Raw genomic sequence first — 14,337 nt, 5'->3', positions numbered from 1 at the left:
CAATCAAGGCCTAAACCTTCCTGTATTACAGAGGGGAACATAAGTTTTATGTGCAACAGAGCTTTTCAGGGGTTATGGCCGTATCATCTATTACTGCAGTTTGTGCTCTCTTCCTGTGCTCTGTCGCTCTCTTTCTCTCTCTCCCCCTCTCGGTCACTTGCTCTCTCTCCCTCTCTTGCACTCTCATCTTTTTCACTGCTCTCTCTCTGCATCCTATGCTGTATTGTGCTTGGCAGGCTGCCCCAGTGTTAACGGCCCAGGGCCGTATGGGACAGAAGCAGGCTCTCTCTCGTTACTATAAAATGAAATGGTGGTTTATTCAAGTGTAGGGAGGAACACTGGGTCTGTAGAGGGAGTTGGGAGTAGGTTATGTTGATTTTAAACCTTTAAAAGCAGCTACAGTAGAGATACGGCATTGTGAGTCATGGAGCATCTCTGTATAGCCTGATCCCAGATTTGTTAGTGCAGTCTTGCCAATAGGAGTTGGAAAGAGGCAACATAGGATAAATAGATATGGGATCAAGGCTATTGGTGTTAGCGAGGGTAGTTTACTTTCTCTGTGCTAATACTGTAGAGCAGAGAGTTCTGAAGGAGTCAGAGGATTGGGACTTAAGACTGGTCCACATGACTCATAGTGATGACGTACTCAAGGCGTAAGCTGAACTCACTGACCGGAAATAGAAGCTACGGGGTTGGAATAAGGCAGTACCGGTAAAGCTAATGAAATCCTATCAAAATTACGGCCATTTTCCATTTCATTAAGTTTACAGACTTAAGTGGGTGGGTGATGCATTATGAATGCACTGACATTCTATTTACACAATTATTCATAGAAAAAGGCAGATTTGAAATCGCCCTCTGATTTAAAACACAGATACCAGAGCACAGATGTTTTCTTCAAGTTGGTGAGAAGTCTATACATCTCAGGAGAGTGCGTGAATGTGATACACTGTTTGCATAGAGGCTGTGGTCAAGTGCTTTTGAGCTCGGATACGTCTGTAAATCATTTTCATACGGAGCGAAGATTAAGTCGCAATTGGCATGGCGGTGTAAACATTGGAGTCGGGCCCCTGTGGGTAACACTATTTGGTGGGGTCCTATTTGCTTTGGCCACTGTTCAAATGTAAACACTCAAATACTCGCTGCTGATACGAGTAACTGATTGGTTGGAGAGGTGAGAGGGCCCAGTGTGGGGGAAGAGGACTAGGACTAATTTTTTCATGTCATCACCCTAACAATTCAAGTTAGGATTTGGGGAGGATAAACTGGATAGCTGATCCTAGATTGAGCGCAAGCAAGGGGGAATGGAATAAATTGACCCTACACACTAATCTGAGGTCATTTTTGCATTTCATCAGGATCTTATCAGATTAGGATTTGGAGATTGTAGGCTGATCCTAGATCTGTGCAACTTCGACCCAGAGCAAGGGAGGGGGATTAGAAGTGTGTAGTATTTTTCTTCATTCAAACGTCAGAGGGAGGGAGGGGACATGACCACACTACTATTCACAAACACAAATCATTCAGAATCTGGCAACCCTTACACAGGGCCTGGTACTCAATTTAACCTCCACAGTTTCTATTGTAAAATAAACTCCCAAATGAAAAAACAATAACTATGCCGGGCCAAACTTGTGGGTGAACTTATAATAAACTTCAACCCCCTTAAAGCAACATTAGGGATGATGTTTTTGGGGTAAATGCTTAAGTGGCAGTTTCATACTTACTAGTTGGCCATCACAAGGATCAGGTCCTGATCATGTGTCAGAATATTATGGCAAAATGTAGATTTCCGCCTAAATAGACATACCCAAAAGTTATTATTTTCATGAGATAGCCATTAACAATAACTAGTAATGCGGCATAGTTCTAGAAAGGTCTGGAACTCACCTTTCTGATAGAGATAGTTATACATTACTGAGGTGTACTCACTTTTGAGGACAAAAGCTCAAGGAAATAATAGAAATATTACGAAAACTTTTTTTCTATTTAACGTAAGTGGGGGAATAGGGCTTGAAGTACCTGAAATGCTTTCTAAATATAGTAACAATCAAATTACAAATAACTTTGAAGATTTCACCTTTCTTATAACTGTAAAACAAATAAGATCACATTTAGTGACAGTACAAATTTGGCCCCATTTCACAGAACTGACAACAGAGCATTTTCTGCCGAGCCTCCTGTCAGCGATGCAGAGACACCATTAGAATGTTTGCAGAGCGGTTACAACTTCAGCTTTACGCACAAAGTGATTTCGTCCCTCTGTGACCAAGAGAAAGTAGCCGTGTTTCAATTCTAGAAAATTATCATCTATTTATTCACAATGAGAGCTCTAAATCTGGCTGAAAATAATCACAGCGAGACGAAACCACGATTGATCAAATTGCTGAACTGTCCCGATTCATATGGATTATGGGTGTATTGTTTTTGTTATCACAGGTGCATTTCGGTGCACCTGTGATAACCTCTGCAAATCTGTGTACGCGACCAATAAACTTTGATTTGATATGCTGTCTCCCAGGCTGGGCTCCGTCGATTCTTTGTCTAGGTAGGCCAGAAAACGTGATGTCTTTGCTTTGCTGACAGGGTGGTAGCGGGAAGCAGGCAGATGGGGCTTTCCAGCACTGGACCCTGCGACGTTCACAGAGCGCTTTGTACGCCAGTCGGAACCGGTCCAGAAATGCTCAAAGTCCCCTTAACATCAAAGAGGTTTAAGAAACAAAAGTGAGGTATGATGATAGAAATCTACAGTATAGGCCTAACAGAAAAACACTGACTTGATAACAATTACTAAGGCTTGGTTGGTTTTAGCTACTGTTATGTTTGACAGGGCCTTACACAACAATGTTTTCCATGACAAATGACACATTTTGTTTTTACACCTGAACTAATATTAATCAACACTGTACAATTGACAAGCTGTATTTGTTCAGAAAATCATTTTGTATTATTTCACTTCATATCAAAAGGTTCCATTTTATGATAAAAGAGCAATTAGTGCATTTCAAAAGTTGCTGTGAAGGCCCTAAGCTGGGCTAAAAACACTCAGTATGTTCTGTGTGTATGTGTGTGTGTGTGTATGTGTTCCCAGCCCACAGAGTGGAGGGTGGAGGTGACAGAAACAGATGACATAGCCAATGCCAGCTGGTGGTTATATGTGAGCTTCATTGTGAGTGAAGGGACATTAGCCCACACATTTAAAAACACTGCTCTTTTCCCTCCCCCACCTCTCCTCCAGCTGGCAGCGATGGGCCCGCCCGCCGACCTGCCACAGCCAATCAGGGACCGGAGAGAGGGAGACGAGCGGCGACAGCCAACGTGACGTCGTGTCTGTCTGTCTGATCACAGCGTACATCTATCCAGCATCAGTTTTAGGAGGTTACCATGAGAATGAGAGAGCTACGGTGGTTTACAGAGTAGGCTACCTAACATGCAGTGCATACCACACCCACCGCAGTTGTATGCATGTATCAGAAATGTGTCGACTGCAGAACGAGGGTGCAGGGTATGTCATTGTGTTAAGGACAACTGAAGTGTTGCTCATCAGTTTCTCATCATGATAGACAGAGAGACAGACAGAGAATTACTGTGTTCATGGAAACTCAAGTGTCTCAGCCTCATAATGACAGCTCATCACACAGCCTAGGTCCTCCAGACCTAATTTACTCACGGGTGACATGCTAAATGCTAATCAAAGTACACTGAGGACGTGCAGTTAGGGCTGCGGCAGTCACTAAATTTCGTCAGCCGGGTGATTGTCAAGTAAATAACGGGTCGGTCTCACGGTAATTGACCGTGAATTAACATAAATACATTTAGCGTCTCCTGGCTTCCACACAGCCTACACATCACTGACGCAGACCTTTGGAACATCTACATTTTAAAAAGTCTAATAAATCCATGTAATATAGCCTACACCATCACAATAAATCCATTATTTTAGACAGGTCTAAAAAAACATGATATGAAGAAAATGTAGTCCATTTCAGATGAACAGAATAGCATACTCTGAGTTGTCCTTATGTTAGGCCCTGATCTGGCTATGCCAAATGGCTGTGGGCTACACTAGTTCAATTAGCAGGCAAGATTTGGTTAGAATTCCATGGCATTATTTTATAGTATGAAGAATACAATTGAACAAAGCTAAATAAAATAGAAAGGATATTTTCTCCAAACGATTTGAGGGAGTGAGCACATTTGGCTATTCTGTGTTGAACGGTTAATGAAGAAATAGGTACCCCTTTATGCTTAATTTAGAGTTATTCATGTAACTTTAGTTCTACAAACATTGGGCTATATGTTTTGATTTTTAATACACTAAGGCTGCATGATGCGAGTAAATTATGATTTGAAAAAAGTCGCTTGAAAGGCATGAGCTCTGTTTATAAATTTTTTTGCGCAGTGGCCGTAATGCACCCTAAAAAGATCCATGCCTTTTGCGGCCAGTGGCCGTTGTTCCCTTCTCCATGATTGCTGCGTGCTCGGAAGCACCTCTCACTCACATGGCTCTCCATCATGTGATCGGGTTTTTCTCACATGTTACAAGTGAAGACAGACACTTCGGGGACGTAACTGCACGTATCCTTATCCAATTCCGAGGTGCATATTGAAGATATTGGAAGAACTGTCCAAATTTACTTTTCGTCAGCCAACAAGATGAGTAAGCCTAACGAACAGCAAAAGCACTAGCCTATGTCAATCTACTAACCCCCATAGTACAAAAGTTGACCTATTCTGTGAGAGAAGGAAATATTCCAAACATACTCTGGGACAGTTGTGGGATGCGATAGATCCCAAATTAATACAACCATTAGCATCCCAAAAGCTTTTTTAAGCAATGAGGCAGACGCAACAGATCAGAACATTTAGCTTAAAATGTTGATAAACTATTAGGCTATTTCTTCACATTATAAACACAGCAATGCGCACACGGCAGTAGGCTATAAGCGCGAATGTTCCATTACCGGGAAAACACCATTATCAAAAAGTTACCGTAAATGCGATTATGCATGTAAATGCTTTTATTCTAAAGGTGCATTTTTATGGTGAAAATGATCTTCCCCAAACTTGAAACTCACGCACTGCTTATGTATGCCAGCTGGCTCTACACCCCTTGTAAAGTGGATTATTGTGCTACATTTTAAGTTTAGTTGTGATACAAACCTTATTAAAACATATAGGCCTATGGGCTAGGCTACATGAGGTGTGCGACTACGATTGGAAAAAGTGAACAAAAAAAGGCATTGTTTCTTGCCTTACGCTGGGCATCCTTAACAAGTGATATATATAATTGACAAGTGATAAGCAATGTGCTTAATATTAGGAGAGTTGAGAAATAAATATAGTGGGCCTAGCCTGATGGGATCCTCCTCTTTTTAATAGAGGCCATCACTCTGTTTTTATAGAAATGTTGAGCAACATGAAGTGTTTTATTAGATTTTTTTATTACATTTGCTTTGATGTCAGAGTGATTAGAGGGACAATAGAGTGCTGAGCACCAGGTCGTTAGCAAGTTTGGTAGGCTACTAATGACCATCAGCAGCATTAGAGCTTAGAGAAGCCTAATTACCGTGACTAAACGGTCACGTGGAATTTGACTGCCTTCATGACGCCGATGTGGCAGTAATACGGTCACCGCATAAGCCCTACATGCAGTGTAGCGATGGTTGAAACAACAGAGAGATTCAACCACACATACATTAGTCTACACTTAGACAAAGAGGGAAAGACCTACGGTAAAATAACGATTACCTGATTAGATATGAAAACAACACTCAAACACAATTACAGACAAAATCAATTGATCAATTGACAGAAGAGTGAATCTAAAAAGGTCCTGCTTTAGCGCAACCACTTAGCAGCTGTGTGTGTGTGTGTGTGTGTGTGTGTGTGTGTGTGTGTGTGTGTGTGTGTGTGTGTGTGTGCCCTTTCTGCCCTGCTATTTCACAGTAATGGCAGTGTGTTAGTAGGTACGTGTACTAGCGCAGGTGGTGAGTCATGGAGTGGTAACAGTAGTGGCACAGTTTCTGATGCAAATGACGGTCACAGCAATGACAAGCAGCAGCTAAAGGACTCAGGGCTACCCTGAAAAAGACATTCCTATCTCAATGGGACCAGGGCCTGTATCCACAAAGCGTCTCAGAGTAGGAGTGCTGATCTAAGATCAGTTTTGATCATAATAAATAATATTATATGAAAAGATCCTAGATCAGCACTCCTTCTCAGATGTTTTGTGGATACGGGCACTGGTTAAATAAAGAATAAATACATAAAAACATGCATCATAGAATTAATGCTAGGATGGATGAACTATACTTCCTGGTACAGAGAAAAATAATTTTAAAAAATGAATTGGAAGTCCACAATAATGCTTAAACCACATCAGGCTAAAATGTTGAGTGTAGTTTCCTTTCAATTCAAGTGCGCACCAGCAAGAGACCATTCTTTGGTCAGCGGGGTTTCTGTAGCGCACGTTATTATTACGGAGTTTGCAAAACAAAAGGCCACTGGATTGTTGCAAATAATCATGATATCATCCTGCCAGGTAGGCATAGTTTACCTCGTAAAATAACATTTCATTTAGAAGGTTTTTGGGAAAGCCTTTCCATCTCAACAAGAAGGTTATCGTTAGCATCATCGCTAACGGCTACACAAAGGGTAGACTTACACGCGTGTCACAGACACGGCCATTGCCTGTTCAGAAAGTTGCAGGGAACATGAATCACTGACACATTTTGTTTAATGTCTCATGATAAACTGTCTTATGATCAAATTAATACATTTTCTAATAAGTTCAATCGATTTAGTTGATTTCCTACCAAGTACAGTTTTGAATATTGTTGAAATGCGTTTTAATGTCTGGATTCTGTGATTCAGTCCGCAACGCGGATTTGGTACGGCTCTACATAAGCAACTTACCATACTCAAAAGCCCATGAAAGAAACTTACCACACTGAAAAGTCTGCATAAGAAAGGTAAAACACCCAGAACTTAGAATAAGAAACATACCACACTCAAAAGTTCTCCTAGTATGCAATAAGCAAATTAACAAACTCAAAAGTCCTCATAAGCCAGGCACTGGGGTGCTAGCCTAAATAGGCTAAAATGGGACATAAACCAAAACAATAAACACCATGCAGACAAAACAAGAATAGAACAAGCTTATCGCCAGGTCATTATAAGTGGTAAACACAGACAGAGGGGAGACAGGCAGCGTTACTCGAGTCGGTAGCCAAGAGGGCCAAAACATCCTCATCAAAACCAAATCAAAACACCCCGCCTGGAAACCTCTTGAGTGCGTAAATTCCAGACCTCGTAAACCATGCATTTACTGCATTCCTTCCGACGATGAGGAAATAGCCCTTTTTCACAACGCTATTCATTCTGTGGTTTTCAGCTACGGTTTCAATCTGAAGCGATAAAAAGCCCTATCATTTTTTGGAGAAATCATCTACAAACATAATGTTGTGGAATGTGGAGTAGATTCAATGCAGTGAGACTAACACACACACCCACTCTGAAGCTCAGACATACATATACACACACACACACACACACACACACGCTCTCACACATAGTATGACGCTAACACACACAACGGCCGGGTGTGAGCTATTTTGTGCCCAGCGAATAAGACCAAGGTGAGGGTACTATAGAAAGGAAATGACAACAGACCTCACAATAGCCATTGTGGAACCTGTAAACAGGCAGACCAGTCACTGCTTTCAGGTTAAGTGTTCACACATCTCAGCTAACAAGCCATAAGTCACAACTATAGCAATATACAATTACTAGAATGGACATTCGCATTCAAGTCAATATTCCATGATGGATAGACTCGCAGCTTCCTCCTATTTCTACAGTCACAGCATTGGATTGAATAGGAGACGTTATTGTCCACACAACACTGTAGTTCAAACAGTTAAAACTTGTATGCCAGTCCGGAGTACGACTGAACACACTTTATTCTGTCGTTGACCTGAAGTGTGGTCCATAAGCACACACACAGACACACAGAAAGAGAGAGAAAGAGACCTTACCTGTTCTAGCTTAAAGATGTGCTGGTTAAAGTAGTGTTGGAGCCTCTCGTTGGCAAAGTTGATGCAGAACTGCTCAAAGCTGTTGTTCTCGTAGTCTTCAAAGCCAAAGATGTCCAGCACTCCAATTGAAAGAATCTGAAGTGAAAGAGAGAGTTCAGTTCAATTTGGCATTGATCAAATATTAAACATTTTAATAAATAATACTCAATTTAGAAAAAAAGACAATGAGCTCTTGATGAACCTTCCATCAAAACCTACATAAGCAGAACATAATGGAATAACGGTGCACCATATGTCACTGTCTACACCATCAGGCTATCTCTATGCAGGCCTCATGAAAAGAGTACAATTGTTAAGACCCAATAAAGACAGGGGGATGACAAATTGTGAGTGACAGATGGATGTTCAACTCTGCTCCAATATTTTATGTCTCAAGAGTCTAGCGGTCTGGCTGAGCACATCAGACAGCACTGTGGGACAGAAGACGGCTAAGGGACACAACAGTGCCTCTAACATTGCGCCAAACCACAGCAGTCTAAATCTACCCTCATCTGCGCTCCCCCCCCCCCCCCACACGTCTGTTGAGCACCACCAAAACAAGCAGAAGAGGCCATCATGCCATCTGCCTCAATTTTCTGGGCACACATGTGGACACAAACACAGGCACGCATTTGGGAGGAGAGAAGCAAATGTGATCTGTGATCTAATCCTTTGCATGCCCACTGGGCAAAGCCAGTCAGCTGCCACAGTGACCCCTCCCCCACGCAGCAAAAATGATGCAACTTCAGTACACACCAAAACAGACAGAGCGAAACATATTCAGTACAGATAACGGAAACAAAGAAACAGAGAGAGACCTTTAAATAGAGCCACAGACCAAAAGAAAGAGGTCAATAGAGCTAGACATGAGGCAGGTAAGAAAAGAAAAAGGTCTGTTAGTGTAACGTCTGTTAGCATGCCAGCTAACAGCTAACAAGCTCCTCTGGTTTTTCGCCACTCCAAGCCCTGCGGGAACACACAGCCTATGCAATCTTAACCACAGTGCAAAAACGTGACGAATTCTACTGGCCTGTGATGAAATGATGTGTGTGCGAGTGAGCCAGTGACACAGAGAGAGAGAGAGAGAGAGAGAGAGAGAAAGCGTGTGTTTGTGTGCGTCAGAGCATGTGTAATGTTTGTGTGTGTATGTGTTTTTTTTGCGTACGTACAGTTGAAGTCAGAAGTTTACATACACTTAGGTTGGAGTCATTAAAACTCGTTTTTCAACCACTCCACACATTTCTTGTTAACAAACTAAAGTTTTGGCAAGTCGGTTAGGACATCTACTTTGTGCATGACACAAGTAATTTTTCCCACAATTGTTTACAGACAGATTATTTCACTTATAATTCACTGTATCACAATTCCAGTGGGTCAGAAGTTTACATACACTAAGTTGACTGTGGCTTCAAACAGCTTGGAAAATTCCAGAAAATGATGTCATGGCTTTAGAAGCTTCTGATAGAGTAATTGACATCATTTGAGTCAATTGGAGGTGTGCCTGTGGATGTATTTCAAGGCCTACCTTCAAACTCAGTGCCTCTTTGCTTGACATCATGGGAAAATCAAAAGAAATCAGCCAAGACCTCAGAAAGAAAATTCCAACACCTTGAAATACATTGTAGACCTCCACAAGTGTGGTTCATCCTTGGGAGCAATTTCCAAATGCCTGAAGCTACCACGTTCATCTGTACAAACAATAGTACGCAAGTATAAACACCATGGGACCACGCAGTCGTCACACCACTCAGGAAGGAGACGTGTTCTGTCTCCTAGAGATGAACATACTTTGGTGCGAAAAATGCAAATCAATCCCAGAACAACAGCAAAGGACCTTGTGAAGATGCTGGTGGAAACTGGTACAAAAGTATCTATATCCACAGTAAAACGAGTCCTATATCAACATAACCTGAAAGGCCGCTCAACAAGGAAGAAGCAACTGCTCCAAAACCGCCATAAAAAAGCCAGAATACGGTTTGCAACTGCACATGGGGACAAAGATCGTACTTTTTGGAGAAATATCCTCTGGTCTGATAGAACTGTTTGGCCATCGTTACGTTTGGAGGAAAAAGGGGGAGGCTTGCAAGCCGAAGAACAACATCCCAACCGTGAAGCAAACTGAGACAGAGTGAAACATATTCAGTTCAGATAACAGAAACAAAGAAACAGAGACCTTTAAATAGAGCCACAGACCAAAAGAAAGAGGTGGCAGCATCATGTTGTGGGGGTGCTTTGCTGCAGGAGGGACTGGTGCACTTCACAAAATAGATGGCTTCATGAGGCAGGAAAATTATGTGGATATATTGAATCAACATCTCAAGACATCAGTTAGGAAGTTAAAGTTTGGTCGCAAATGGGTCTTCCAAATGGACAACGACCCCAAGCATACTTCCAAAGTTGTGGCAAAATGGCTTAAGGTCAACAAAGTCAAGGTATTGGAGTGGCCATCACAAAGCCCTGACCTCAATCCTGTAGATAATTTGTGGGCAGAACTGAAAACGCTTATGCGAGCAAGGAGGCCTACAAACCTGACTCAGTTACACCAGCTCTGTCAGGAGGAATGGGCCAAAATTCACCCAACTTATTGTGGGAAGCTTGTGGAAGGCTACCCGAAACATTTGACTGAGGTTAAACAATTTCAAGGCAATGCTACCAAATACAAATTTAGTGTATGTAAACTGCTGACCCACGGGGAATGTGATGAAAGTAATAAAAGCTGAAATAAATAATTCTGTCTACTACTATTCTGACATTTCACATTCTTAAAATAAAGTGGTGATCCTAACTGACCTAACTAAGACAGGGAATTTTTAAATGTCAGGAATTGTGAAAACTGAGTTTAAATGTATGTAAGGTGTATGTAAACTTCCGACTTCAACTGTATATTATGTATGTGTGTGTGTCAGAGCTTGCATGAGTGTGAAGAATGTGTGTAAAGGAATGAATGCGTGCTTGTGTGAGGGAACGTATACCAGTGCTTACATGAACGACTTGATGCGTGCTGTGTGTGTACACTACCAGTCAAAAGTTTGGACACACCTACTCATTCAAGGGTTTTTCTTTATTTTTGCTATTTTATACATTGTAGAATAATAGTGAAGACATCAAAAATATTAAATAACACATATGGAAACATCTAAAATACAAAATAGCCAGCCTTTACCTTGACAGCTTAGCACACGCTTGGCATTCTCTCAACCAGCTTCATGAGGTAGTCACCTGGAATGGTTTTCAACTAACAGGTGTGCCTTGTTAAAGTTAATTTGTGGAATTTATTTCGTTCTTAATGCGTTTGAGCCAATCAGTTGTGTTGTGGTGGTGGGGGGGGGGGGGGGGTATACAGAAGATAGAACAGCTCAAATAAGCAAAGAGAAACGACAGTCCATCATTACTTTAAGACATGAAGGTCAGTCAATTTCAAGAACTTTGAAAGCTATGATGAAACTGGCTCTCATGAGGACCGCCACAGGAATTGAAGACCTAGAGTTACCTCTGCTGCAAAGGATACATTCTTAGAGTTACCAGCCTCAGAAGTTGCAGCCCAAATAAATGCTTCAGAGTTCAAGTAACAGACACATCTCAACATCAACTGCTCAGATGAGACTGTGTGAATCAGGCCTTCATGGTCGAATTGCTGCAAAGAAACCACCATTAAAGGACACCAACAAGAAGAAGAGACTTGCTTTGACTAAGAAACACGAGCAATGGACATTAGACCAGTGGAAATTATTCCTTTTGTCTTGAGTCCAAATTGGAGATTTTTGGTTCCAACCGCTGTGTCTTTGTGAGACACAGTGTGGGTGAACGGATGTTCTCTGCATGTGTATTTCCCACCGTAAAGCATGGAGGAGGTGGTGTTCTGGTGTGGTGCTGCTTTGCTGGTGACACTGTCTGTGATTTATTTAGAATTCAAGGCACACTTAACCAGCATGGCTACCACAGCATTCTGCAGCAATACGTCATCCCATCTGGTTTGGGTTTAGTGGGACTATCATTTGTTTTTCCAACAGGACAATGACCCAACACACCTCCAGGCTGTGTAAGGGCTATTTTGACTAGGAGGAGAGTGATGGAGTGCTGCATCAAATGACCTGGCAACCACAATCCCCGACCACAACCAAATTTAGATGGTTTGGGATGAGTGGGACCGCAGTACGAAGGAAAAGCAGCCAACAAGTGCTCAACATATGTGGGAACTCCTTCAAGACTGTTGGAAAATAATTCCAAGTGAAGCTAGTTGAGAGAATGCCAAGAGTGCGCAAAGCTGTCATCAAGGCAAAGGGTGACTATTTGAAGAATCTCAAATATAAAATATATTTTGATTTGTTTAACATTATTTTTGTTACTACATGATTCCATATGTGTTATTTCACAGTGTTGATGTCTTCACTATTATTCTACAATGTAGAAAATAGAAAAAAATAAAGAAAAACACTTGAATGAGTAGGTGTTCTAAAACTTTTGACTGGTAGTGTAGGGATAAATCCTACCTTGGCACTGTCCTCCAGGTCTTTGTTGTTGAGCAGGGCATGGTTGGTCCTGAAGACGATCCAGTCAAACAGGGCACTATACAGGGATTTGGCCATGGAGTCCCTCACGGTGCCAGCCTACATTCACACAGAGATAATCATGACACATGTACATACAGTGGGGGAAAAAAAGTATTTATTCAGCCACCAATTGTGCAAGTTCTCCCACTTAAAAAGATGCGAGATGCCTGTAATTTTCATCATAGGTACACTTCAACGATGACAGACAAAATGAGAAAAAAAATCCAGAAAATCACATTGTAGGATTTTTAATGAATTTATTTGCAAAGTATGGTGGAAAATAAGTATTTAGTCAATAACAAAAGTCTATCTCAATACTTTGTTATATACCCTTTGTTGGCAATGACACAGGTCAAACGTTTTCTGTAAGTCTTCACAAGGTTTTCACACACTGTTGCTGGTATTTTGGCCCATTCCGCCATGCAGATCTCCTCTAGAGCAGTGATGTTTTGGGGCTGTCGCTGGGCAACACTGACTTTCAACTCCCTCCAAAGATTTTCTATGGGGTTGAGATCTGGAGACTGGCTAGGCCACTCCAGGACCTTGAAATGCTTCTTACGAAGCCACTCCTTTGTTGCCTGGGCGGTGTGTTTGGGATCATTGTCATGCTGAAAGACCCAGCCATGTTTCATCTTCAATGCCCTTGCTGATGGAAGGAGGTTTTCACTCAAAATCTCACGATACATGGCCCCATTCATTCTTTCCTTTACACGGATCAGTTGTCCTGGTCCCTTTGCAGAAAAACAGCCACAAAGCATGATGTTTCCACCCCCATGCTTCACAGTAGGTATGGTGTTCTTTGGATGCAACTCAGCATTCTTTGTCCTCCAAACACGACGAGTTGAGTTTTTACCAAAAAGTTCTATTTTGGTTTCATCTGACCATATGACATTCTCCCAATCCTCTTCTGGATCATCCAAATGCTCTCTAGCAAACTTCAGACGGTCCTGGACATGTACTGGCTTTAGCAGGGGGACACGTCTGGCACTGCAGGATTTGAGTCCCTGGCGGCGTAGTGTGTTACTGATGGTAGGCTTTGTTACTTTGGTCCCAGCTCTCTCGGGTCATTCACTAGGCCCCCCCGTGTGGTTCTGGGATTTTTGCTCACCGTTCTTGTGATAATTTTGACCCCACGGGGTGAGATCTTGCGTGGAGCCCCAGATCGAGGGAGATTATCAGTGGTCTTGTATGTCTTCCATTTCCTAATAATTGCTCCCACAGTTGATTTCTTCAAACCAAGCTGCTTACCTATTGCAGATTCAGTCTTCCCAGCCTGGTGCAGGTCTACAATTTTGTTTCTGGTGTCCTTTGACAGCTCTTTGGTCTTGGCCATAGTGGAGTTTGGAGTATGACTGTTTGAGGTTGTGGACAGGTGTCTTTTATACTGATAACAAGTTCAAACAGGTGCCATTAATACAGGTAACGAGTGGAGGACAGAGGAGCCTCTTAAAGAAGAAGTTACAGGTCTGTGAGAGCCAGAAATCTTGCTTGTTTGTAGGTGACCAAATACTTATTTTCCACCATAATTTGCAAATAAATTCATTAAAAATCCTACAATGTGATTTTCTGGATTTGTTTTTCTCATTTTGTCTGTCATAGCTGGCATGTACCTATGATGAAAATTACAGGCCTCTCATCTTTTTAAGCGGGAGAACTTGCACAATTGGTGGCTGACTAAATACTTTTTCCCCCCACTGTATTTTACTGTC

The 14,337-nt window shown here is 41.9% G+C and overlaps 1 protein-coding gene across 12 annotated transcripts in view; it reads right to left on the bottom strand.

The window, feature by feature from the left end:
* Positions 1–14,337, bottom strand: part of myo9ab (myosin IXAb) — a 236,284-nt gene that overhangs the window by 62,789 nt on the left and 159,158 nt on the right. For all 12 annotated transcript variants that reach the window (XM_014123951.2, XM_014123952.2, XM_014123945.2 and 9 more), the window contains 2 exons: positions 12,569–12,685; positions 8,040–8,174 (listed from right to left, as the gene is read on the bottom strand). In XM_014123951.2, the coding sequence (XP_013979426.1) occupies positions 8,040–8,174; positions 12,569–12,685 (252 nt within the window). The remainder of the gene's footprint in view (positions 1–8,039; positions 8,175–12,568; positions 12,686–14,337) is intronic.

Source organism: Salmo salar, chromosome ssa10 (genome assembly GCF_905237065.1).
Source record: "Salmo salar chromosome ssa10, Ssal_v3.1, whole genome shotgun sequence".
NCBI lineage: Eukaryota > Metazoa > Chordata > Actinopteri > Salmoniformes > Salmonidae > Salmo > Salmo salar.
Note: the sequence above shows the minus strand (reverse complement) of the source record. Positions and strands in the feature narration are given on the sequence as shown.